The sequence below is a fragment of the Nesoenas mayeri genome (assembly GCF_963082525.1).
Source record: "Nesoenas mayeri genome assembly, chromosome: 1".
Taxonomy (NCBI): Eukaryota; Metazoa; Chordata; class Aves; order Columbiformes; family Columbidae; genus Nesoenas; species Nesoenas mayeri.
Window position 1 is genome coordinate 52,137,777 of NC_137541.1, and position 27,469 is coordinate 52,165,245.

General features: G+C 38.1%; 1 protein-coding gene across 5 annotated transcripts in view; it reads left to right on the forward strand.

Annotated features, from left to right (window-relative positions):
- Nucleotides 1-27,469, forward strand: part of PPP1R12A (protein phosphatase 1 regulatory subunit 12A) — a gene marked incomplete at its 3' end in the record, with an annotated part of 115,889 nt that overhangs the window by 26,878 nt on the left and 61,542 nt on the right. For all 5 annotated transcript variants that reach the window (XM_080346381.1, XM_080346382.1, XM_080346383.1 and 2 more), the window contains exon 2: nucleotides 16,505-16,635. In XM_080346381.1, coding sequence (XP_080202507.1) covers nucleotides 16,505-16,635 — 131 coding nt within the window. The remainder of the gene's footprint in view (nucleotides 1-16,504; nucleotides 16,636-27,469) is intronic.

The window sequence follows — 27,469 nt, forward strand, 5'->3', positions numbered from 1 at the left end:
CAGGGCCTGTATAGAGGATTTGCTCTTAGGATAATTCAGGACATCTGATGAAAGATGCTGTTGCTTGTGGGTCTTCTGCTTGATCAGTGGGGGAAAAAAAGAATAGTAAATGGGGTAGGAGACTGCAGGGAAATCTGTAGAAACATTATGCACTTGTGGCACCAAATGTGATGAAAGAAAGATTTTCTTTAGAAATATGAAATGGTATATATCTTAAAACCTCAGTTCCATAGTATTTCAAATTGTATGGTTAAATCAGGGAATGTGGCTTATGATGACTTTTTTGTCTGTTTATGACCTGTAGAATGATAACTTTTGTGATGGAGGTTTTTTGAAAATCTTGCTTATGCACCTAAATGATGGTGAGTGCTGATAAGTGGAGAAGCCCATGAGAAAATGAGTTCCGTTTGGAACAAGATTTGAGTAATACAGGCTGAACACTAAACAGTGAAGAAAAATCCATAATTTTGAATAGCTGCATTATGAAAGCAATGATCATCTCATAGATTGAATGAAACAAGTTCCTTTGGCCACAGGGAAATAGAGCTCACATAGGACTGCACACAGGTCAGATGTTTGTGGAGCTGGTAGCTTTGGCTTAGGTAGCATTAATTAAAGCATTTCCTAGTCCTGGAATATTTGGCTGTTCAGCCTTGCTGTTGCTTACATGTAGGTCTGTGTGTGAATGAACATTTAATGTAAAAGTAGAGTACTTAGAGAAGCATAAAGCTTAAACATGATTTGGCTAATTTGACTGTGTAAGTTAAGCTGGCAGAACAGCTTTCCCCTCCAGGAATTTTTGTAGAGGTGTGCACCATAAAGGAGAAAAAGCAAGCTCAAGTCATGGAAGGTCATCTTCTGACACGTCGGGGAGTGGGTTTCTCTTTTCTGTTTAACATGGAGGCAGTTTCTCACCATGCGCTCCTAGGTATTTGGAGCATAGCTTCTAGCCAGATAGATAGATCTTCCACGAAAATAAATGGAGAACCAGTTTTAAAAGGAGTTTGCGTTGCAGGAGCTTTCAGTTTGCAGCATGAATGGTGGATGATTGAACAGTAGAGAAAGCCAAATGGGCCTTTGTCTGTCTGTCTGAAATGAGGAAACTTGGAAGTCTTCCCTGTCGGACCCAACCCCAGCCCTTGCCGCTGCTCTGGCCCTGCCAGCGCTGCTGAATGGTTACCTGCCAAAACTGCAGTGCATAGACTGTCCCCATGCTCTGGCAGTGTGGATACTTTCTCCATATAATCAAACATGTTTCGTTTTTTGTGTTTTTCCACCTGTTTACTTTAGCACTTGTTCTTACGCATTTGTGGGAGAAATGCAGTCAGTAAAGGGCAGTCACGTTGTGATGACTGACCATGAATCCAAGGTACTTTTAAACTGGGCTTTCGTTTTCGTGCTCTTTGATAATAATCGCCTTTAACTAGCAGTCTGATGTACAAGAAGCAGACTTCAAAACATTCATGATTAATTTCATGATGACGTGCATACTGCTAAGATCAGGTAAACAGCATACTTCTGGGTTCCTGTTGTTTCTTTCAAGCTGACACAATCCAGGTAAAGAGAACACCAGAGTGTTTTCTGTCCTGGTGCAAATCAAAGCTGTCAGCAGTCTCAGAGCTTAGAAGTCAACAGAGAAGAGTTACTATGTAATTAGAAATGTAGACTTTTACCCCTTTCTCCAGAATCTTTTCTGAGAAGAAAAGTCAGAAATGGCTGCAGCTCCAGGTACGATGAAGGCAATAATACTGTACTTCGCTGCCTTGAAAGGGTGTACTCCAGCTCTTCCTCCTGCCATGCTGCTTTCTTTCCTTCCTTCCTTTATTTATTTATTTATTTATTTATTTATTTATTTATTTATTTCAGTGGGTGGGGAGGGAGAAAGGGTTGTTTCTGCCTTGCTGGTGAGTTGAATTGGCTAATGGAGAGTCTGACAAATGCTTTTGGGAGTGTACAGTTGAGAATGAGCAGGGAGACTGGGACCTCCCTGTTTGTCAACAGTGAGCTCCTGTGGAATCATACCCTGAGTAATTAGTGTATGTTAGCAGAAAAAAATTAAGAGTTTGCTGGTTTTATTACACTGCCTCCTGCAAGGAACAGAATATTGCTTAAAACTCATCTTGAAACATAGAAATGCAAATTATCCAATAGGGATGATATTTATGAGTACTTTGAAACATTGTCATCTTCTGAATGTCAGAGTTTCTAATGCAGAATATTCAGTTGAGGGTCTAATTATTATCAACTGGGATATCCTTTCCATATAACTGCCCAAAATCAAGTGTAGTGGGGGAAGAAGATCCTATAAGCTCAGATAGAATACTTTCTTAAATTGTTCTTATCAGCATTTGACTACAAGACGTTTTACCAAAGATATCTTCTGCTATAATAACTTCTTGAAAGTGCTATTCTGCGCTGCTAAAGACAGTCGAAGAAATACATCAATGTGTTTCTTTGATTCAGGTGAAAGCTCCCTGCAGAGCGACACTGCTGATGAAGTAGTGAGGATAAGTTCTTAAACTTTTTAAAGAAATACTTAGGTTTTCTGGCAAGTTTCTTTAGTGTCTTTTCTCCTCAGAACTGATGTCTGAGTTTCCAGTATCTGGCACGCAGTACTCAGAAGTTAGAAGTGAACTGCTGCAGCATGTGCGAGAACATATGAGTTCCTTGTGCTCTGGCAGAAGAGCAGATGACACGATACATACTGGTTTTGGCATGTATGCTGTGGGTTATAATTGCTTATCTACATGCAGTATTTTTTTCCTGTTGATTATTTGCTTAGATAAAATTGCTCTTCAGAAAGTTAATGAGAAGTGGAAAATACAGAGGTTACTATACTACAGGTTTACCTTTCAAAAGAGATAACTTGGTTTGTGAAGACCAAAGGCTCTGTAAAGGATGAGGAAAATACAGCTGTATCCTTGCCCATTTTGTAAGCTCTTTGCTAGGCGTTTACTGAGAATTAGGGGATGTCAGGCACAGTCTCTTCGTGTCATGCTCCACAGCTCTGACTTGGAGAGTTCTTAAGTCCTTTAAGGTGAGATGCTGCTTGCTGTCTGTTCAGTGGCAGTGGAGAGGCTGGTATAGCATGAATCGTAGCATTCAGACAAATACGCCAGAATGGCGCAGGAGACATTGTCGATAATGGAGCATAGGCAGCAGTTTGAAGAAAAAAGCTGCTTTCGTAATATGCTGATCAAAGGTGTAACATTCTTAGTATACTTTACTCTGTTAGTATAGTGACCCGAAGTCAGCATCTATTTTCCTTTCCTCCTCTATCACAGTAAATATGGAGCTGAGGAGTCTGGTTTGTTTTTCCCTTTAATGCCATGAGAAGAACAGTAACGCTGGTTATAGAGAACTGCTGCTTAAAAATCTTGAATTCAGGAAGACATAATTAATGGTGTCCTCTAGTGAGGAAGCCTGCTCAGGTTCTGCACCTAAAGTGCCTTTGTTAATGAGCTTTTGTGAACATTTATGAACAGTTGCTGTGTATGGAGTCAGCTTTCATCTGGCAAGGCTACAAGCTTAAAAAGCCTCATTGGATTCACGTTGGTTCAAAACCGTGTTTGCTGGTGGTCTGGGTCTTAGGAGCGTGTGTGAGCTGGGGTCCTTCAGTGTTGGTCAGCTCTGGCCTCATGGTGCAGAAAAAGTGGTGCTGTTAGTGAAGCTCAACAGCCTTTGAAGCAATGTAACTGTGTTGGCACTGTATTGCCTTTCTGCTAATAAGGTTAATGAACCTCTGTTATCATGATATCTGTCACATGGATTTTTGTGTGTGTGTGGTTCTTATTTATTTTACGCAGTGTGGCTGACAAGCTGGCTCATTTGGGCATCTGTGTTACCACTTTGCAGCGCCGGTCCAGTGTTAAGTCATCTACTGTTTCCCAGATGTTGCAAGATCTGTTTCAAAGATAAACATGGGCAAACTGGAAGCTGCCTTCAGTTTACTGAATAGTGGCTAGTGACCTCCTTAAAACATACTGGCACTTTGTCTTACCAAGATTCACTGTGGGTTTTCAGTATTTTTCTTTATTATTAGCAGATGAGAAGGTATATAAGCCTCATTATACAAGACAAATAAAACTTTCTGCTTCTTTCAAAACACGAAGTGGAGATACTTGTTGACAAAAGCTCTCTCCCCTATGTTTTATATATCTATATACACACACACATTTTTATATATGCCCTATATCATGGCTATTTTTTTCTCATTCTTAATATATTTAAGAAATGCATTGGTATTGCTGCCCTTGGCAGCTGTGTTTTTTTCATGGATGTTAATAGCTTTCCTTTCCAGATTTCTACTCTCTGTTACTTAAAGTTTATGCTATTTATACACATTTTTAAAATTCTGGTTTTATATTGATTTTCACAGTATTGCTTGTTAAACATTTTATTTTCAATTGCTACCATTCGTTTGCTTTATCTCTGTACTACAGTAACATCCTAATCAAATGGCTTTGTAGAATAATGGCTTCTGCTTTTGGTCTGTGTGGAGGACTTAGAAATTGGCCCTTTTAAAATGCCACATATTTTGTGTATATATAGTGGTATACACTGTTGTATATGTATAAACTTAGATTATCTTACTTGTTGGCTGTTGCCTTCCTGTCCATTTTCCAATATAATTAGGATGTAAGCGGTTTCCTAGAAACTTGCGATTACTTGCAGTTTCTTTATTAATCTGTCTTAATGAGTTTCTAATGGGACAACAGTACCAAAGTATTTCCTGTTTAGACAGAGCAGAGGAGTCTGATGCCGAAGCTGGTACTTCTGTCGTGCTCTTTTGGGAGAGAGAAAGTTCACAAAGTGAATGTTGTTTTTATGTTCGTGGCTAGAGATAAATTGTTAGACGTCTCTGCTGAGAAGTACTCACGGCTGTTTTCTTGTGCTGGAAAAAAATATGGGTGCAGTTGATGGGCAGTTGTTGGAGGTGGAGCTGGGTAGCACGCACCCCTGAGCGCAGGTTTCCTTGTCGTTCCAGCCAGTCAGGGTTTGCTCAGCAAGTTCACGAAGTGGCTGGCCTGTTGAAAATAAAGTATTGAGTTACACTGTGAGCAAAAATGCCTTTTTTAGAAGTTGCAAACCATATCTGTGTAGATGGAACAGCTGCGTAGCTAGCCTTTGAGAGAGAGGGGGTTTGGTGTTGAATACTTATTTTTATTCTTTATACTTGACAGAGGCTTGTAGTGCATTTGGTTATCATCTCCTTATTTGTTTGTACAGTTAGCTACACTAAAACATGGCAATGTATTTCATTTAAGTTGTTTTAGAAGATTGTTTAGCAAATTTAGCAAAGGCACAGCATGAGTACCCGCTTGTTTAATTTTGAAAGGATTCCTGAAGTACTGAGGCTGACTTGAATTTTGGGTTTCGGTGTATTCTGAGCTGATCTTATCCTTGCAGAGGATTTATTCAAGCCTTGGTGACCTTTGTCTGTTGCAAGTTCCTTACCTTTTGGAGATCACAGTGACATTTCTTTGTGCAGATTAAATGAGAAAAAAGGCTTTTGGACAGGTTGTTCCAAGTGTTGTGGAATGTGAAAATGTATATGGAAATTACCTGACACTGAATTTTTTGGCATTGTCTATACCTTATGTGCTCCACTGAGTAATTCCTTCAGACTTTTGGCACATCAGAAAGGAAACAAGATCTCATCTTTTTTAGGCTTTGTGCTGAATATATTTCTGAAGTTAGAAATGAATCGAGCTATTTTAAAATCTAGTTATGTATATATGTGTATACCACAGCCAGTCTTTTCTAAAAAATAAAAATTGGAGACCTGCTGCTTTTTTTTTTTTCATATTGAAAAGTAAAGTTAAAATGCATATACATCACTGATGACTGTAAAACATACTCTGCTGTCTCTAGGTGTTTCAAATGCCAGCAGGATGATGCTGGAGGTTTATCGACATGTCTCCATTGTCCTATTTGGGAGCCAGGAGGTTTGTTCCTTCTGCTGCCCCAGGCAAAGGCCGTGCCTGACACCTGCAGGGTTGCAGGAGCTGGAAGCCGCATGTTTCTCACCTTCTTACCAACTGAATAGACAAAATGTGTATTAAAAATTATGGTTTTAAGAAAAAGCAGCTGTTTGATATTTACTGTAACAAATTTGGGCTAATTTGCTTTTGGATAACTTCGCTAAAACTCTAATTGCTTTTTAGACAGTCCTTGGTTTTCTTCTAAAATTTTAGTGAGATTGTCTGAATACTCCACTTTCATTTTGAACCTGCTGATTTGAAGCCTATGTCAGCTTCAAGACCTAGTAGCATTTTTTAAGAACTGAAAATGCTTTCCAATTTATCTAGTCATTTCAGCAAATTGTAAGTTTGATCATAAATTGGAAAAAAATACTGGATTTATATCAGAGAAGGGTAGCTTTTCTTTTCCCGGTCTAGGAACAGAAAGAAGGAGTAGCAATACCTTCTTTCCTTAAAAATGGAAAATGTTGAGAAACAGTTAGTCGAATTTCCTGTTTATATGTAGTACTACCTTTACTTAATTGGTTTGGTGTATAAAATGCAGTTTTGATAAACTAACATATTTACCACATTTAAGATAATTTCATTAATGTTTAAGCAATTCAAAATGTCACTTTTACTTGTAATTTAGTTCTTGTTTCCGTCCAGGTGCAACATGATTATATTAATTTTTTTAACATATGAAATGTATATAAATCTAACCAATGTATCATTCATAGTTCACATGTACTTTTAAATTCCATTATGTAAAATTGAATTATACAAATTAGTTGTTTGTTTACATGGATTCCTCTGCTTCGGGAATGATACCAGCGTTACCTAAAAATATGCTTATACTTATATTGTATAGTGATGAAGATAAAACCACATATAGCAAATGCTAATTGAATGAAGCAATCGTAGGTGTGTAGTTGCAAATTTGAGTGTCTGACTGCTGTTTTGTACCTGTAATCTTGGTTTCTTCTGTTAAAGGTGCTTTTTACTGTCAGCAGTAATGTCTAGTAGGAAAATGAGCTCAGGGAACGTTTGTCTTGGTTAGTTTAGTATAACCTATCAATATTTATATTCTTTTTTCCCTGATGGGATGGAGGCTTGTTGTTGTTTCTATTAAATTCAGTGTTATTGCTTTTCTTCTACTCAGCTTTTCCTCTTCAGTTGGCTAAAATCAGAAAGCAATGAAAACTTCCACTAGATCCTTCTAAAGCAGAAGATAAAATGTCAGCCGAGGAGTAGATCACTAATGTAGCCTGTTGGAATTTGCTGGTAGACGTGGTCCGGTTTGCTTTTCCTTAGGTTTTCACTGCAAGGCAGCACAGTTTTTTGCCCCGAAGAACTCAGAGCTGAATAGAGTATCAGTATGTTAGGTATTTTAAATTGAAAAGCTGCTTGGGTGCATGAACTTGTTAAGCTGCCACTATGCTAAAAGCAGATTATGTTTACTCACAAGAAAAAATTACGCATTTGAAATACAATGGGCATATACTTGAATTTGACTGTGACAGAAATACGTATACTATATGACACTGCCTTTCTCCTTCTCAAATGTAGTATTTACACAGTGTGACCATGAAAACATCACAATAAACGCATGATGAAAGCATAGTTGCGTAATGGCACTGTGTTTTTACAGTATCAAAATTTTGTTTACTCCTGAAACACATCTCTTTTCAATGAACAGGACTGCTTCTGTACCTGCCAGAAAGTAGATGTGGAGGGTCCTTTGTCTGTGTCCTACTGAGCATGGTGCATCAGCCACAACTGCTGAAATCACTCCAGAAAGCAAACTGCAAAGGCATGGACCAGAGGAGTGAGAAAACCACTTGTGAAATGTCTGAGTCTGAAATTTGGTTCTGGATTTAATTCCCAAATTCACAGATTTGGTGCTGCTGCACAAATGGCATAGGTTTCAACAACGTGGAGCTAAAACGAGAATCTGTCCCATGTAATTTGTACATACCTGCCTGCCTATGCCTGCAGGGTTCAAGACAGCTTGTGAATTTATGCATCTACTCGATGTAGTACCATGCTGTCAGTCAGATCTTCATTTCTCCATTTCACTTAGTAAAGTCATGCGCTTTCATCTACAGTATGGTTAAAAAGCTAAGGAACCTGAATCTACATTTAAGAGCAGGTTCTGTTGTTCCACAGAATGTACTGGTTTTGTTTTTAAATGGAAAGAAACCAGAAGGAACAGAAGCTGTTGTTTTTCAAATGCATAAGACCAAGAGTTGAAGGGAGACCCTCATTTGTGTCAAGCTAAGGCACAGGCTTCTTCCTAAATTCCTTTGTTTCCAGTATCTTCACCAACTTCGTGTCAGTATATTGAGCCAGGAGGGAAAAGGGCATTCAGGCAAATGGAACTGCTCCAGTATCAGCAGTTTAACAGTCTGAATGCTGTATGGTTTGATTTCCTCTAAAATAATTTTGGAAAGGCTACCTTTTTCTTTTTTCCATGACATCTCGGTTTTCCATGTTTGTTTGGGGTTTTTATTGGCTGGCTTTTGACAAGTATTTTTTTGGCAGGTTGTCTTGAGATTTTTCTCTGTATTGCAATAAATTAATACCAGTGAAGTTTACTATTAAACATTTAGTATGGTAGTTTTAATTAAGAGGTAACTTATAGTGTGGGAATTTCAAGTGTTCCTGAAAACAAATTTGCGGCAGCTAAAAAAGAAAACAAATATTTATTTGAAAGTAGATTTGCATGTAATACTAGATAGCCTGGAGGATTTGGGTTTTTTTCAGCAAAAACAGGAAAGCAGGCATTAGACTGGGTTGTTTTGCCCATATAATGTCTGTCAGTGAGTCTTGATCCATTACTGGAATTGCTAGCAGGAGTGGTAATATCTCTGGTTATAGTAAATAACATGTTATGGCCAACTATCCTCTTCCACTTTTTTATCTCAGCGGGAGGTTAGAGGACAAGAATAACTCTGTCTCCAATTGAAACACGCTAAAAACACTTAAATATATGTATTCTGATTGAGAACTGTGCCTGAGCTTTCTTTAGAGCTTAAATGGTGGGATGTCCCTATTAAATTAGTTTTGTAACAGATAGTTTATATCAGTCTCAACAGCAATAGATTTTAATGTTTTCTATGAATTGTGACCTTAATTAAATTTACAGTTTTAACTATATATTACAAACTAGCAAAGCTCAAGTGCTTGTAATTAATTTAGTAGTTCAGTGTAACAGAGATAACAAGGCAGAGCTGTAGTATAGAAATGATATGATGGTCTTACTGAATAATTGAGCTAGATAATTAACAGTTTCATGTAGCCTCTGATTTCACCTCTTGGAGCTGAAATGAAATCTAAGTCAACTTCTGTTGAGATATACTCATGCATATGACAAGGCGTTTACATGAAGTGGAATTAATAGCTAGAGAAGTCTGAGTTCTGCAATGATTTGCCTGTTTTTGTCAATGTTTGACAGCTCTGCAGTGTTCAAATTAAGTCGTGATGGTGAATGGGTGCTCGGTTTCCATCGTCTCTGCATGCCTTCCCCATGAGACTTGAATGGACCTGAAACGTTGCGTCAGCATCAAACAGTGTTTTCTCCTTAGGAGAGAGTGTCTTGCCCACCTGCTGTTGCAGGTGTCTAAAAGGATTCTCATTTTCTACACTTAGAAGTGAAATGTTTCTAAGAAGTTTCTCCAGAGAAAAGTTTGCTGCCCTGTAGTGAAGGGAGGAGTTTGATGTTGAGATTAACCCCAAGACTGACTCTAATTCTGGGGTGAAACACACACAATAAACTTGAACCTGACAAAACTTGCAGAAACAATAAGATACTCTTGAAATGACATGTTAATTTGGGTTACTAGAGATGAAAACTATCATTTGAAGAATTTTGTGTGGATTTAAAATTTCTTAACTGAAAATGACACACACACACACACGCCTCAGACACACATTATTTACAAACAAGTTAAACAAAACAACACTGCAGATAATATTGCTAGTTTATTAAGAATGTTTACAAGGTAAAGCATTCTCCTTTTTACTAGTAAACATATTTTTTAAAAGTAAGATATTTAATCAGAAAACTATATTTTGTCAGTATGCAGACATATCTGTCATTACCCCAGCTCACTGAAAAATATAAGCTGCAGCTTGTGGGTTGGCTAAATGAGCACTGGAAAGATTATACTTAATTTAATAATTGAGCAATATTTGTCATCTGTAAGACTAGATTAGTGCCTAGAGTTCTGTTACAACACCAACTGTGCTGTTTCATACAATAAACATGAACATGAACAGCAGCCTTTCCACCTTGTATGTACTATATTAAAAAAGAATACCCGGCAAATGTAAACTACATGCTTTTATAGTGATTCCTTAAATAGTAAATAAGTGTAATAATCACTAATATTTCATGCTCTAATTTGTTGGTTATTTTTATTACCCTTTATCCTGGAAGTGTTCCCAAATAGTCTTAGGACATTGTCATTACTAATATTAGACTCTTAAGATGTCATGCTTTGTATGAAAACATTGAATTAATGACTTGCAAGCAAATTTGAGGTGCAAAAAGTACTCCTCCATTTTTCTAGTGGCTGTAACTGCCAGATTATCTGAAATCTGTAGCTGAGAAGTTAGATACGGCTTATGATTTCATTTTATACGCGTTACTGACATTTGACTTGTTTGTGCTGCATTTGTAATTAATGTGCAGCGTAAATATGTTACCTGCCAGAAGTGGTAAGTGTTGCTCAAGCTTGCTTTGAATCTATTGAATAAATTCCTTTTTATGCCTTCTCAAGTAGTAGTTTATTGAAATAAAATTAAAAAAAAATAAAATTTAAAAAAGGAATTGCAACACATAAATTTTTTTCCCCCAAGGAGAATAAAGATGAGCAGAAGATGTTCACAGACAGTGTCACTAGTGAACTGTGATGTCCTCTGTCCTTACAAAACCTTTCCTCCTGGTGGCAAAAATCATTGCAGGCTGAGATGGGTGTTCAAACTGTGGCGATCATCTGACAGTGCTGAGCTCACTGGTGGGCCAGCGAGAGCACCCAGGCAGAAGTGGTATGATACTTGTTGAGTTTACACTGTGAACTGCTCTGGCTCAGCATTGTTCCAGAGGACTCATCCTTAAACCACTTTTTTGTGACAAGCAGGGAATTTAATTCTCTGCAACCTCTATTCCTGTTTCAGTTGAAATTGCAGAGGGAGGGAGGACAGCCAGGTAGACGGAGTGAGTACTGTGACTTCCTTTGGAAGTCGGTGCAAACACGAAAGCAGGCTAAAATGTGTTGTAAATTTGAAAGTGAGGGTGGTAGAAGTGATTACAAATTTAGAAGTGTGTTCTTCGAAAAGTGTCAGTTTTAAACAAGAAGCTTTAACACAAACCTTGTAATGGGTGAAATTTCACAGTAAAACAAAATTTTGATTCTCTTCGTAGTGGAATTAGGACATAAAGATGAATCTCAGAATAAGGCTTCTTCGCTGAATATGAAACATGTTTTAATATAATCAAAGTAAATAATTCTGTTTTAGTCAGATAAATACAATACTTTATTCCTGTTGTTATTTTATTAAATTCTAAATTCTCATAGCTTTTCTGATCCACTTTAGATCCAGTTCAGCAAAGTATGTCGGCGTAACTGTAAGGGTGTGGTAGATGATGGCAGAGGGAACAGGTGATCAAGGGTGAAGAGAACAGGAACCACTTCTAACCAGCTCTGCTGCTGGGCGTGGATACCCTCCCTTAATTTGATTCTCAGGTGCAATAAAAAAGATGTTAATGTCCTGCTTAGTTCCATTGGACATACTGGGCTTGGTTCACTAGGTGAATCAAAGGAAGCAATAATCTGTTCCCCAGGCCACTGCGTGAGGTCTTTCTCCTGTTTCCAGCATTCCCACAGATGGTTGTTTGGTTTGTTTTATCCCTTTAAGTCTAATGTATTATTCCGTGTTTGTATTTTTGACTCTTTTCCTTATGAAAATTAAATAAGGAAAAATGAAATGTCATGGCAGAAGTTAAATATACAGTGTTTATTTTCTGCTGTTAGAGGCAAAATATCTTAATTTGTGGAATAGATCAGGTTACTAATCATGTAACAGTAAAAATAGGTTTTAACCGCTCTCTCTAGAAAATACTGGTAAAAAATCAAATGTCTAAAGCTTATTAGATGGCATTAGCTCATTAGATCTCATCATTGATGAAAAACAATGAAAACTGTTGTCTAAAGTACGTACTGTATAGCTTTGCTGCATGTATGTGGGACCATAGTGTAACTGATTGCTTGTCTCCCTACAAGATTTCTGATTAAAAAAAAAACCAAAAACACAGGCTTTTTTTTTTGTCTTTTGAGGAGAATTCTTTAAGTCGTTACTCATTGAGGGATCAAGAACTCTAGATAGATGTCTCTTTCAAAGCTATCTCTTGTTAAGGTTACCTACCAAGTTAGGTCACCTCTGTACTTCACACCTGATAGCGAGGAGAGCCACTTGGGTCACACGCCACTTCCACTGGGACACATAGTGAATACAGTTAAAATCTAACACGTTGAGCAGGCACCTGGTTATCCCCTCCCGAGTGATCAGAAGGTATTTCTGGGAAAAGCTGAAAGTGTCGTTTCACTTAACACAGGCATGTTGTTTCCAGGACAAGCTGGGCCTGCCTGGGGCTGGTCTGTATGGGAGCCGTGCACTGTGGCTCTGTGCTGGTCTTTGGAGTCCAAGTTTCAGGTTGTTGTGCAAATAGAAAGTGGTTTTCTTTCCTGGGCCTTAATATACTTCCTTCCCCTGTTCTTATCAGAAAAGGTAACCAGACTTTGTATTATCAACTTCGCTTTGTTTTGCTTCCTTTGTGACTAATTAGCCTAGTTTCTAAATTAGTTCTTGAAGGAAACGAGGTTTGTATGATTGCACTATCCAGCTGTTGTTCTGTTTGGGGCCCGCTGGCCAACTTCCATTAAATTTGACAGGGTAAGGAGCGCGCCTCTTGCAGAAATACTGCCTTTCTACCAGTTTGTGGGGCCTAGGAATGGGGTTAAGAGACAGAACCAGTGTGTGGGATGTAGGGAAGCTTGAGCATGAGCTCCCATGCTCTTCTGCTCACCCCAGGAGCTGGCTGCTGTCTGTGGTGTGCAGATGTTAGCAAGTGCTCAGAATGAGCTTTGGGACAACCTGTTGTTTCACAAAGCGGGAACTGAAGCTCTAGGTGGAAACTAAGGACCGTCAAGTAAGAGACCGAGGATGGGGAGGTGAATGCCAAGAACCCAAATTAGTCCTAGAAAGATGGTAGCAGGCCTGGAAGAGGAAAGCCTGGGGCTGTCTCCCCGCTGTGCCGAGAGTGGGACAGATGTAGTCACGGGAATTTTATCTTTTTGAGTCACTGTAACATCAGTGAAACTCTTGTTATTTATGTCTTTACATGTACGTTGCTTTTTCCTTTGTAATACGTTTGAGCTGAGGTCTAGAAGGGCTGAGATTTCAGAGGCTGTGAGTTTATCATGCTGTTCTGACTAGCTTTCCTTTTGGGGTTGAGATGTCAGTCTTTAACAAGAGAGGCACTTCTGACACTTGATAAATACTGCTTTTAGAAGTGACTGTGACGATAGTGCAATGACAGTTGGAATAGAAATGGAAAAAACATTTAGATAAAAATTCTTTTATAACATTTTTTTTCTTGGCTTTCTGACTTAAGGTATCTGCTGATAAGTCAGAGGAGTCTTTCATATGGAAATTGCTGAGAGTGATAGGGTCCCTCAAACACCTGCCTGTGGTGCTGTCAAAGGGAAAAGGGAACACAGATGTATTATATATGTGTTCGTCAGCCATAGGATCCATTGCATTTACTTTTCTTCACTTTAAGATGGGTAATAACCTTCTTGGAGACCACAGTGAGTTTTCTGTAAAATATTTTGCGTACAAGGCTCATTTTTAAATAAACTTTGTTTAAGGAATCTTGAAGGTCATATTTTTTAAATTATACAACTGTCTTCCATTTCATCAACTTCAGCTTGTGCGGCTCCTGTTGTCCTATAATAAAGTTGTTAGAACAGTTGTTCAGATTGTATATTCAGTTATGAGGAACATTTAAACATCACAAATATGATCACTAGTAATGCCAGTACTCTCCCATTTGCATATGCAAGTGAATTCTTTTGCTGTCTTAATAGTTACTTTTCTATTATCCTAATATATATAATCTCACAGATTGTTTATCTTTGCTTGTCATTAATGTGCAACCTCTGATAATACTTGAGATTTGAGCTCTCCTGGTTCTTGCCATGTATGGCACAATAAACTGCCCAAATTTGGTCAAATATTTTTAGCCACTTAGTCATATGTCTTTTAATGTGCTGCATATGTAAGCTTTTGATTCACTTAGCAACAGTATTTTTATGAGTATGTCTTGCCAGTTTTTCTTATGTATACTTGAAAAGCAGGCAAAGATTGTTCTTTGTTGTATTCTGTCACAATCAGATGGTCGAGCTTCTTTTTTTAATAGTGCTAGTCAATTTTAAGATATCCTTTCTTTCACAGATTATGAATTTTATGAAATTTTAAGATACACCAGTATGCAACACATTGAAATGTATTATAAAAGACCTCTGTTTAAAAATACTTAGGCAATTTCTAAGTTTTCTGATATAGATTTATTTTCTTAGAATAAATTGATGAATATTATGCTATACACAGGATATCAATGTTTAGGCAAATTGTATATCCAGAAAAAATGGATAGATGGCACGTGTGGAATATGGCTAGGTTAATGTTTCTGTTAAGTGTAAACATATGTGTTTCTTGAATTTGTTTTCCTCCTTGTCTGAGGCATGATGTCTCGTTGCATTTAGTTCCTTCTGACTTAAATGACAAAATGCCTTGCAAAGAGAGGCAATTATTTTGTTTCAGAGCTTTTTACTAGCATATAAGTGTTGTACACTGAAGTGGAAGAAATTTAAGACAGTACCTATGGGGAGTTTGTGCTCTATTTTTTGAGTCTGTTAATCAATTATTTTATTAAAATAATTGCTGATTTTAGGGATGGGCATGGCTAAAAAGATAATTCAAAAATCCTTTAGGGAGGCAGTTTTCAAGACTACCTGAAAAGCCAGGAAGGTTTATGGATGTTTTCACTCAATAATGTTTTTGTTTTTAATTTAAAAACAAATAATACAAACACTGTACTACAGGCCAGTTGCCGTCTAGCTGGAAGTTTAGGGATGACCAAGTCCAGATGAGAGTCATTGTTAAAACAATTCTGTGTTGAATTCTAAACAAGGCTTTAAGTTTGTACCTAACTAAAGCAGATGGGGTCAAAGAGGGATAATTTCTTGCTGGTTTTGTTTGACTGGTTAAACGGGGCAGCAACACATCCTCCTCATGGTGCAACTGTTGCCTCAGCACTGCAGAATGGAAGAAAGCTTCGGGATTCATCTTGGAAGGCACAATAAGGACATCTGAGGTTTTTTTCTGTAATAAAGTATATAATGTTCAGTCTTTATTGCAGTAGAATATTCTGAAAAGTAATATTTATACCTTAATTGCACTTAGCTAGAGGCATAATTCTTCAGAAGGGTTTTGGAGCCCAGCAGTAAAAGTTCTCGTTTCAGCCTTCTGGTTATGTAGTATTGTTGATTTATTAAGCTAAAAAATTAATACCAGTCTTGTGGGGTCTAGCTGTTTTGAGTCCTTGCTGTCCTGAAATGCAGAGGGACTTTTCTCTCTGTTGCTCTGCCCTTTTAAGGGCAGCAGTATGGAAGTTGGCAAGAAACCTCCCTGAGAGCACCCTGTGAGAAAAATAGTCAAACACAGAGAAGAAAGGCAAAATAGGAGCCAGTCGAGATGGAGATCTGGAGAGCAGCAGTAGTCCTGCGTCTGGGCAACACTGTTTGCTTGGTAATTAAGGGTTGTGCACACATGATAATATCTTTGCAATGTGCCAAACTGATACTCAAGTAGGTTTATAAACAGCAGTGATTAATGGACTGTTAAAAGATGTATGGTGGTATAGAATATGCTGCAGTAGAAGACAGCAGGGGGGTGCTGAAATACATCCCCTTCCATACTGCTTAATCTCTGCATTGTAATTAAAACCAGGTTATGCTATTGTTTTCCAAACTGCTTCCCATCTCTTGGTCACAACAATTCTACTTCATGGCGTAGCTGCTTATTCAATTCTAATATCCACTCAAGTGACTAAGCTGGGCCTGGGGGCTTGATAAAGGGAACCACTTTGTACTGGACAACAAGGTTGCGGTGGGGGTAACAAATGACTTCTCAGAAGACCTGAACAAGTCCTCCTCAGGAAATGACATTTGTTGGTTTTGTTACACTCTGTTTGAATTTGTTTATTTAAGGATTTGGTTTCATATCTATTACACCTGCTGCTTTTCTCTCAAATTCTTCCTGTATTGCTGTCAAATCCCAACAAATAAACCCTCCTCCCTCATCAAATCTGAAAATACTTAACTTTCTTTTCCTGAAGATGTTGTGTAAAGATGCACAGTGTTGTAGAACAGCTGTAATATGAACTTATTTCTTAAATCTTTCTTTCTTTATAGGCTTGTATAGATGATAACGTAGATATGGTGAAATTTCTGGTGGAAAATGGAGCAAATATTAATCAACCAGATAATGAAGGCTGGATACCTCTACATGCAGCTGCTTCCTGTGGATATCTTGATATAGCAGAGTAAGGCTTTTTCCTCTATTTTTGAAATACATGTATTTTGCTAATACACTAGAAGCAGATGGCATTCATAAATTGTCTTTTTAGTTGCCTCTGGGATGTGTTATGAGAGAGAATGCTTTTATATTGTATGTTGGTTGTGAAGTGTGCTGTGTGTCTATTTGTGCACCGCATTTTCTCTTTCTTGCTTTCTTACATTGTATCTTAGGTAGCTGTAAGATGTAAACATTTAAGACTGTTCATGTCTGTAAGATGATTATTTTAAAAGTATTTTCTTCTGTCGAAAGGTTGTTATGGGAGAGGCATGGGGAGAAAGTTCAAATTTACACTTTATTAGTAGTCTGAAACCTTCCCCAGGTTAAGTTTATGTGTAGGAGATTAATTTTTCAATTGTATTTTTAGTCTTGAAACTTGTTTTTCAGGTGTGGTATAAAGTGGTGACTTTTGCTAATTATTTTAGCTGTGGAGCAAAATCTTACAGTTCAAGTTAGATGCCTGTTATGGTATTAGTTAAAGCTTACTCAGTACTAAATTCCAGGAGTGGTTTTGTTGTTATTCTCGAAGCCCGTTGAGGACCACTGAAGATATGCTAAAATCAAGATTTTCAAGAGGTTGTCCGTTTTAACCTGAAGTAATGATTGATTTGAAAAAATGTGTGACATATGTTCAGCACTCTATTCTTGCAGTGAAGAAGGTTATAGTGTCTTTCTAAAGATCCTTTGGGTAAACACAGACTCCATTAATTCTGCTAAACTCAGTGTGGTGTCTGACCCAGTGTAAGACTTGGATAAAATATAAAGTAGTATTTTATCACATAATTATGTTACTGTACTAATTGCAGTGGAGAAACATGGAAATTGTAAGTTTAGGGTTAATGATGTTCTGTGAGTTTGAGAGATTTGCTTGAATCTTAAGGGAAAGGAAAAATTCTGGAGATGTTTGTATATTGTTTTCACTGGGAAAATTCTTTTTTTTTTGGGGGGGGGGGGGGGAGGGGGGTGTTCATACAGTAAAGTGCTTTGTTTATCCTTCTTTTAACTGGGACACTGACCACTAACTTCTGTGATCTGCCTTTCTACACTATGCAGATATTTGATGCTGTAATCTCCCTTGCATGCACACTGGAAGTGGTTACTTGTTGGCTATTCTGTGACAAGAATTTCCCTACAAACTGAGATAACGTAAGCCTTTCTTCAGTTTAGTGGAGGTAACACACCTGCCTTTTTCCACAATAGGAAAAAGCTGAATAAATGTTGTTTGGCCTTGCAGCGTAATGTAGGCAGATGTTCAGGGAAGAAGGAGCAATGTCCCTTGTCCACAGTACAGTTTTTCACTATTGACTTGAGTATCTGAAATCTCTAATGTAGGCAGATGTTCAGGGAAGAAGGAGCAATGTCCCTTGTCCACAGTACAGTTTTTCACTATTGACGTGAGTATCTGAAATCTCTAATGTCGCTGAAGTCTGTAATCTCTCAGACTGGAACAGTACCTGTCTGTATATTTTCTCTAAAGAAGTGAGATCACTGGAGGATAATCATGTGGGATGCGGGACATCTAATTTGTTGGAAGAGTGGTGTTTTTAAGGTGCAAGGAGTTTTGAAGATAAGATGTGGAAACAAATTTCCACATGCAGCTGAGAAGGATAACCTGACCTGAATGGAGCAATATTTATAACTGATGAGGCCCATAGAGTTTAGATTTTCTTCACACTGCTGCTCCAGGAGCTCAGCTTCAAGTAATTTGCAAAACTGACAGCAACATTTGCACCTGAGACAAAACTGGAGAGAGACGGAAGGATGATACAATAAATTGACAGAGGTTAGAAATTTGGTTTTTATTTGGCAATAGTACGTGATGGGTCCAGCATCTGCTTAAGCGAGGATGCATCCTTCTTGAGAAGCTTGAGAATGTGTGTTTGTGGGTGTCTGTGGGTGAATCTGATATGTTTTCTTTCTAGCACTACATTTTCTGGTTCAAAGAAGGGAGCTTTTAATTTGGGAAATGATGAAGCTTATATGTATAGTTCTGAAAAGATGACAGCCGATAGCTTGTCATCTTTCTGTCATATATGATATGGACTAGCATTCTTGTACCGAACATCATCTGTTCATTTCCTATTTTCTTGCAAGGTGCAAGAGAGAAGAGAGTTAGGGAATTGTTTCTGGTGTTTCCTAACTTTGATAATGAAGGGCTAGAGAGAGTCTGACTTACGCTTCCCTTTCTCCTCCTCACAGAGAACTAACTGCCTGTTGCACGGCTTTATAGAGCTTCTGAAATTGGAGCCTCAGCACTCTCTATTCCTGCTTCCTCTGCTGCCATCTTAAGTCTTCTTAGGGCTTCCTTCAGATGTAAATAGCTAGAATCTATTTGTCTTGAAATGGCACAGTCTGTAAAATCCTCCAAATATGCAAAAGTAGTTAATATATTGATTTTGTTTACAATGCTTATATTATTACAATTCATAAGAAAAATGTGGCATAATAGCATACTTTCATTATTTCAGATTTTCTTGTCTCAAAATCTAAAATTATGACAGAGCTCGGAAATGGATGTGTTTTCAGTTATGAATGCATTTCTATGTTTAGAGTGTAATTTGGGGACTTGGTAACACTACGTATGTCACCTGTGTGTTGACTATGTTCACCTTTCAATGCTACCATTCTTCATGTTTGTGTGTTCATCACTTTCTAGGCTTAAAAGAGGGGGAAAGAAAGCAGAAGTTCTGTTAATGTTGAGTGATAACTCTTGCATGATTTATAACTAGGGGTAGTGTATGAAATACAACTGAGATGGGCTGCGTTGGTGTTTGTAGATCTGTTAATAGGATGTGAAACCTTGATTCTGCTTCCAAACTGGGAAAAAAACCCCTCTATAGTATAATCTTTATCATAGTTTTCCTTCTCCTGATGCTAATTTGACTTCCATAGAATTATATTTGAAGTGATTAATGTACTTTGTTATAGACTGAGAAAGGTTTCTGTTCAGATTGCTTTTATAATGGAATCAATACACAAGCAGTCTCACAGTTCAGCTGTTCTTTCTATGTGTTCCATCCATTTGCTACTAGCACCCATTTCCTATTATGTACAGTAAATGGGAATGGCTGGGAGTCATTCCGGGTTAATATGGAATGATGCCTATGCGGTGAATGCAGGATCCTTGCCATGTCGCTGTGCTTTCACTGAACACCGCATTCTCTCTCTCTCTTGCTCTATAATGTACATGTTCTTCTTAAGTAGCACCTGCGGCTCCTCAGATGTTCCTGAGTGCACCCAAGATCAGGGAGAAGTAAAGGATGATATGTAGGTGGTAGGAGCTTCTCAAAAAAACCTCTTGATATCTCCAGAAGCCACCACTTCAGCTATGTTTTGGTGCTGATCCCGTGTTAATTGGCCAAATGAATTTGTGGCATGGCCCCACTCATTGGGGTTTTTATTTTGCTTTCTCTAACTACGCTGTCTGGCCAGTGGGCCTCTCACTGCAGCTGTATTCCTTGTCCCTGTCATCCTGCACTGTGTTAACCAGCCCTATGGCATCCTCTCCCAGCAGCAGCTCCAGTCCCACTTTAGTTTTCTGTGCCTTTGGAAAAGCCACCTTCTTGTGGAAGTTAATCACATCTCCTGTAAAAAATGCATCCTCCAGTTTAAGAAATGTTAGTGTTGTAGAAGCCCACTTCAAACTAAATACAGCAAAGAAACTTAGCTTAGTGGGAATTAGTGTGTCAGATGGTTGCAGATGGAGAGTTGTGCTGTAGAAGCAAAAACTCTGCCATGGAGGGCAACTGATCTTCTTGTTTCTGAGATGTGTAAATCCTGGGAGAGCTTCAGCTTACTGGAAATTCTTTGAATAGTTTAATTTTAGAATTGCCTACTTAAGTTAGTGTTCATCTAGTTTATGATCATGTGAATTAGCTTACAAGTAATTGTAACATGAACATGATGTAAATTAGAATTCTTGAAAATTGCCAAAACAGGTAGATTTTGTATAGCATGTTCTCTTTTTCTCTTGTTCTCCTTTTTTTCTTATACAGAAAGCTTTACACAAAGGAGCCTTTGTTTCTCCAGTACATTAGTATGAATTAAAAAGTCAGCATCAAATGCTTTGAAAAATTGTAGTTATGTGGAAACAAGCTTTAATGCAGGAGGACTTCGACAGAAATTTTGTGTGCATTCTTTAAGATGGTATTTAATGGGTAGGACCCTTAAATTTACCTTCGTAAAACTCTTAGAAGACTATTCAGGTGTACGTAATGCATTTTTTATTTGATAGATCTACAGTCTAAAATCTTGTGTATTATTTCAATATAAGAGAATAAACAAATTCCTTTTTAGAATGAAAGAATCTAATAGAGGAGGAAAAATAGTGCAAGGTGGCATTTAAGAAACAGGATTTTAAAATGCTTACTTTTTTATTTCTCTCTGCTTTGTATTGTACCAGATTAATGTAAAACAAACCTGAAATGCTAGAAATTTATTTTCTGATCAAGAGTTAAAGTTTGTAAGTAATGTATTTTCTTGTGGATTTTGTACCATGCCTAGTTGTGAGTCCGTAGTTGATGTATTTTGAAGCTTGTTTGCAAGTATTTGGATGCTTCAATACAGTTTTATTACTTAAATACAAATGCTTTTTCATTTTCCCTGGAATGAAAGACAGTGCATCTTCCAGTGAGCGCAAGGAGAACATTTTTCAAAAATAACATAGAAGTCAGTGACAGTTACACTTTTTTACAAAAAAAAAATACAAGAGAGAGAGGGAGGTGTCTCCTGAGGGGGAGAAGAGGGGTTTTTTATACCTTCATGTGGTAGGTACTACATTGGAATAACAGTTTGGCAAATGTTGCTGTAGATACTAAAATTTCTCACAGGTTCAAGGGATGAGAAATCCAGTGAGGGTGTAAAAATACAAATGCAGAATATATACATACAGATGGGACCTGGTTCAGAAAATCCAGGAAAATAATTAGAGAATGGAAAGCTATTACAGGAAGAGTAGCATGTATTTGCCCCATTTTTATTCTCTTTGAAGATGTGCCACTTCTGGAGACAGGCTAGATGTTAAGTGCATATTTGATCTAATTCAGTATGGTAGCTTTCCTGTTTGGGAGGCATGTTTGATACTCGTAATTATACATACAGACCCTAAGACTTGGCACGGTTTCTAAATACATCTACCTTATTTTACAGATTTTAAAGGCTAAAGCATATGATTGCAGTTAGAAGGAGAATAACTTCAGAAGTTCAAAGCCTCCTCACTCAGTTCATTTGGGAAGAGAACAGCACCTTGACCAACTCCACTGCTCTAAAACCCAGCTCACCCTCTTTCTTTCCTGCCCAAAGTTTCCTATGTTGTATCCCCTCCTTCCCCTAATATTTAAAAGACTTTATGGGCTCGTGTGTCCCCACTGCCTTGCTGCTGACACCCGTCTGTTTTTCCAGATGCCAGACACGTGAAAGTGAACCCAGCCAAACTAGTTTGCTGAAACCTCAGCAAGCCACTGTCCCAGGATCTCTCTATTTTAGTAACAGTCTGTTAAGACTAAATGAGTGATCATTGTCTGGTGTACGGAGTGAGAGGTCTGCATACCTGTAGTTGAATACATAGATGTTCAGTGATAGGTGGCTTGCTTACAGCTCTAATTGCCTTGTGGGGCTTGCGGTGTGTGCTGGGTGGCAGCAAGTCCTGCGCTTGGTAGAAAGAAGGGATCAGTGCACATCTGGCAACAGCTGCTGAAGGGAATTCAGCGCAGTTTCACAACATGCTTAATGGGGTCTAACTTAAGACTACTGCAGAAACAGGCAGTCATTCCCTTGATTCCTTGGTTTTCTCTCCTCCTCTCTTGCATTATCTAATGATCACACAACGATGTGGGAACTATTAGTGTAAGATGAGCCTTGGAGAGGTTGGAGGGTTTATTCTCTCTTGGATCAGTGAGAAGCAGTTGGCATAGATGTGAGGGTATAAAAAATAAGTTGGGGCTGCTTTTTAGACATAGCTTGTGCCTCTGGTCAGAAGGCTGGCTGTGGAGAGCTGCCTGTGCTGAGGTGGAGTCCTCTCCTTCATCTCCCACCTCATGAGCCTGAACCAGCTGTTCTTCCACAACATCTGAGGGTGGTGGTGCCACAAAATATGTTTTGAAGCAGTTGTCTCTAATCCATTTCTCTCTACGTTTTAATAAGCTGATCATCTGCAGCCATTACTTACTGGAGTGTTTTTAATCTAAGCTCTTTTAACCGTAAGCCATTATAATCCTAGAGGAGCAAGACGTTATTTAGGCAAAGCAGACTGATAAAAATGTCAGGGATAGCTCCTGTCTCCTTTAGCTTTGTTCCTAGTTACGGTGTTAACTGAGTGTGACGTGATGTTATTAGTGATACATTCCAAAATGGATAATCAGAAGTTTTGTATTTTTGAACGACAAGGTGAAGTTGGCGGTCTGATGTAAACTACGTGCAAATCGATTATGCAAACTGTTAGGGGGTTTGGTCTGATGGAGGTGCTGCAAGGTGATAGAGTGTTTTTGTCAGGATTCAAGATGTCACTTTAAATGACACAAGGAAATGTTAACTGGAGGAGTAGAATTAAAAGGAAAAAGGACCAAAGATGAAACTTGGTACAACCCACTCAGGAAATAAGAAGCGGACTTTCCAAGGATATATTATAAAATAAGCTAAAGGGCAAAATAAAAGCAGGAAAAAAAATTTATTCCCAGCCAAAGAACAGCTCTTCTAGAAGAATGAGTAATGTCTTACAAGTTGACACTGGTAAAGATGAGAGCTGTGAAAATCTCACTGCAGGCTTTGGAAAATTGTTACAGTTAGTTCACCTCTGTTTCCTGCCATGTTTCTTTCCGGAAGAACAGATTGGGAAAAAAGTTAATGGGAAAGAAAATATGCTAGTGTAGTAGTCTCTTCCCACCCTCGTCCCCCAATCAAAGTGCGATGCTTGTTCTTTAACAGCAACATAGAAGTTTATCCTCCAAACTTCTATTGGATACCTGGAAGGATAAAGCTAAATTCCAGTAGAGAAAGGAATGGAGAAACTTGGAGAAGATCAGTGTGCTCATATCAGTTGGCATTTTCTTTTGTGAAGACATACTGGGGCAGTCTGCTGTTTTCAACATGTTTCGTTGCATGTATGTATGTCCTAAAAATAATGAAACACTAATTAAGTTGTTTAGGTTGATGGTGTAATTCCCTTTTAAAATTAATGTCATTATGTGGTAGAGTTTAATCTTTTCTGCTGTGTAGCTGTGATCTGCTGTTTGGATAAAAACCAGCTGGCAGAAATGCACAGTAAGATATGGTTGATGGGTTAGAGGGCATTATAGGACCTAACTGGTTTGATACCTGTTTGTTCAACTGAGGAGGGAGTCCAGAAGAGCTGCTCACTCCAGGGTGCACAGGGTGTGCTCTGTAGCTGCCTCCTTCCAATTGTGTACAGCTCCACTTATGACCCTAAATATTTGTTAGTAAATATATTGTGTTTCTGTTCTTTTGAAGGTAAAACTACTAGACCTGCAAGTTCAGAAAGGTCTTCTTCGGGGATATAATTTAGTGGAAAGTGTCTGGTTTTGTTTTTTGAATATGCTTTAGCAGTTCATTGGATCTAATGAAAAGTGTAAAGCTCAGAGCACTCTCGTTTTTGGCTGAAAAATAATTTAAAAGTGCAGCTCATCTCTGAAAAAAATCACATCCTGCTTTGGAAGCATTGATTTCATTGGTATGCTGAGAAAAATTTATTTAAGAATTCTGAAGTTAAGTGTGAGCATCTGAGTGATACATATGGAGAATAAGACATACAGAAGTGTGATACGTATGGAGAAGAAGACATACAAAGAATGATATATATGGAAGCCCTCGGAGCTTGGGCAGACTCCTGAGAAACATAACATATCAGGATGATGGCTTGGAACTGCCCGTTGCCACCAATTGACTCCCGTTCTCTGGGTATGACAGGAACATGTGAGGGCAGCTCTAGATACATGAGCCACCACGTTTTGAGTTGAGCAAGTGCTTGCTATGTATGGCATCCTGGCACTTGTGAGGGCCTCAACAATTAGTTCAAAATTGCTGTTTTAGAGAGAGGAAGTGATGGTTTCTTCTTAGACGATGACATCTATGGAATTATTAGTGCCATTAAATACTGAATAGAGTATTTATTCAGTTATCTGATTTAAAAAAAAATATTCACAATAAAGCTGGTTTTGAGTGTTGTTTTTTAGGAGAAAACATGAGTTTGATGTATGTTGTCACCTTTGTGCATCTCAGTTTTTATATTCTTTGAGCTTTTTTCTCTATTGTGAGTTTGACCCTATTCTGCCACGTATACTAAGTTTTCTAATGACACTAAAGCAACTTATGGCCTACTTATCCTTTCTTACAGCTGTCTCTTTTGTTGGATATCCCAAACTACGTCATTTCAGTGCAAGTGATCCTAATCTGTATTTTTCTAGTCTTATCCATGACTGGGGCAGTATAAAAGCTGCTTGAATTCTTCTGAAGTCTCTGTAAATAGTGTGGTATCTCCAGCGACCTAAGGCTGCTGTGCCTTGATGAGAGTGAGTTATTTGGATGCAATTTAGATACTAAGACACAAAAATATGATTTTTTTTTTTTAATTAACAGCAGCTATGACAGAAAAAAAGTATTAAAAAGGAATTACTTGAAACCTCTTGATTACAGATGAGGGGTACTGCTTATCAAATTCGAATAAAAAGTAAGAGTTCCTTTTGGAAGAAATGTATTTTCAAGGAAGTTCAGAGTGGACTGGACAGATAAACAACTGCTATGAATTGCAGATTGCTGGTACCTAGTGAGGGGTCAGGCATAGTTCAGTCCTACTGCATGATGCAAAAAGCTGCACTGTAATAGCAGTGTTGCTTCATAGAGAGATTTGGTCACTCTGTTATTGCATAATATAATTACAAACAAGTTCTGTGATGCAGTGATTATATCTATGCTAATATCTGTTTAAGCACAGTAAAAGAATTGATCCTCGTTTAAATTTTTCTGATGTAAGTGCCAACACACAGCTGTTGGAGGAAAATAAAGTTGTTAAGTTAGGTCCAGCCTCAAAACTTCCACTGAAATAGAAAGCAGCAGTTAAAAAATCAGAATTTGTGGTACAACTGTAGGCAACTCTAGCAGTGCTGCTCTTGGCACAAGGCAGGAGGGATGGGGAGCTGGTACTGTGACCAGCTCTTTTTAGTGAGGAGTCAGCTGAGGAAGGTGGGCAGCAGCATGGTTTTTCTTCTTCCTCCCCCTTTTCTGCTTCCGTGCTGTTGTTACCTCTTCTTTTTAACTCAATCCCAAGTATTCACCGTGGTGACACTTCTGTAAATCACCACAAATGCTTGGAGGATTGCTGTGGGAAAGCATCCTGAGCACAGGGAGCATCGTGAGCTGGAGTTGCTTTTTATACCATGTGTACCTCTGCAGCTGCAACAAGATATTTATTTTTCAAACTCAACCTTCAGTTTTGGACTGTAGGGTACAAGAAGGATAATCAGATTTAGATAAAAGCAGTCTCTAGGGAGGGGAAAAAAAAGTGTTGTCTGTGGTTGAATAATAACATGTATTTTCATTTTTGGACTTCATAATGTTTTGAAATTTCTGATACTTTTTGAGAATGTTGGACTTCAAAATATGTTGGTCTGGTACCTTATAACTTGATGAATTCTTTGGGTTGGTTTTGTTGTGTTTTTTTGGTTTGTTTGTTTTGTTTTGTTTGTTTTTGGTTTTTGGTTGTTTGGGGTTTTTTTTTAAGCTTTGTTTTGTTTAGGAAATTGTATGAATTTCAACAGTATTTGCTATAAAACCTCATATGCCTGACCTTGAAAATCAGCATATATTTGCTAGCTAGCATAAAAAGTATTTGTTTCTCAATTTTTCAAAGACTTCAAAGTAAAAGAGAGAAACACTTGTTTACAAAGTTCATAGTAGAATTAATATTTGATATGCACTTTAAAAATACATTTTGTTTTCTTTCCTTCCTTCCTTCCTTCCGTCCATCCATCCATCCATCCATCCGTCCACCCTTTTCATCCTGGCATTACCAGGCTCCAGATCTCTGGGGTTTTTTTTCTTCTCCCTATTATTTTTTGTTAAATAGATTATAGCGTATGTTTCCCTATATAGTGTTCTTCATGTTTCCCACTTTCCTCTTCTCAGTCACTGTTTACTTACACCTAAACATTACTCTGCCACCTCTCATATATCTTTCCTCTATATGGATATGGTAAAATATAAAGGCTTAGTTGCTTTTTATATGCTCCAAGTAGGAATTTTTCCTGTTCCATCTTTGCACCATTAATGTTTAGGTGGCTGCCTACATACAAATATTTCTGGAACTTATTTCTGGCTTGTTTCAGAGGTTTCTCTGTACACATGAGGGCTAAGACTAACCAGATACTGTTATCTACGCTGTTTCTTCTATGCTCCAGCAAACTAAGAAGGAAAACAGCTGTGATTCTAGTTACTGGGCTTCCTTGGGCGTGCAAGTTGCAATGCAGGCTGGGGACAGCCAACTATATGCAGAGCTCAGTGGTACAATGATATACTGTGGAATGTTGGCTTCGTAAACATAAATATGTTTTTCATATAGGTACAGTATTTAGAATTCATAGAAAGTACTGTTTGCATAGGGGGAAGATTTTGTCTCATTTCTGTGGCATGCTACTTTGATAGTTGAGAGTATTTGACGATTTTTGAAGCAAAGATGTGTGTCTGTCCAAGATGCCTTTCATAACAGGTTCACAAGGGAGAATCAGAAGGTGAACTTCCTACTATCTGGAGGAGCTCTTGCATATTGAAGGAAATAAAAAAGTATTTTCATAAAA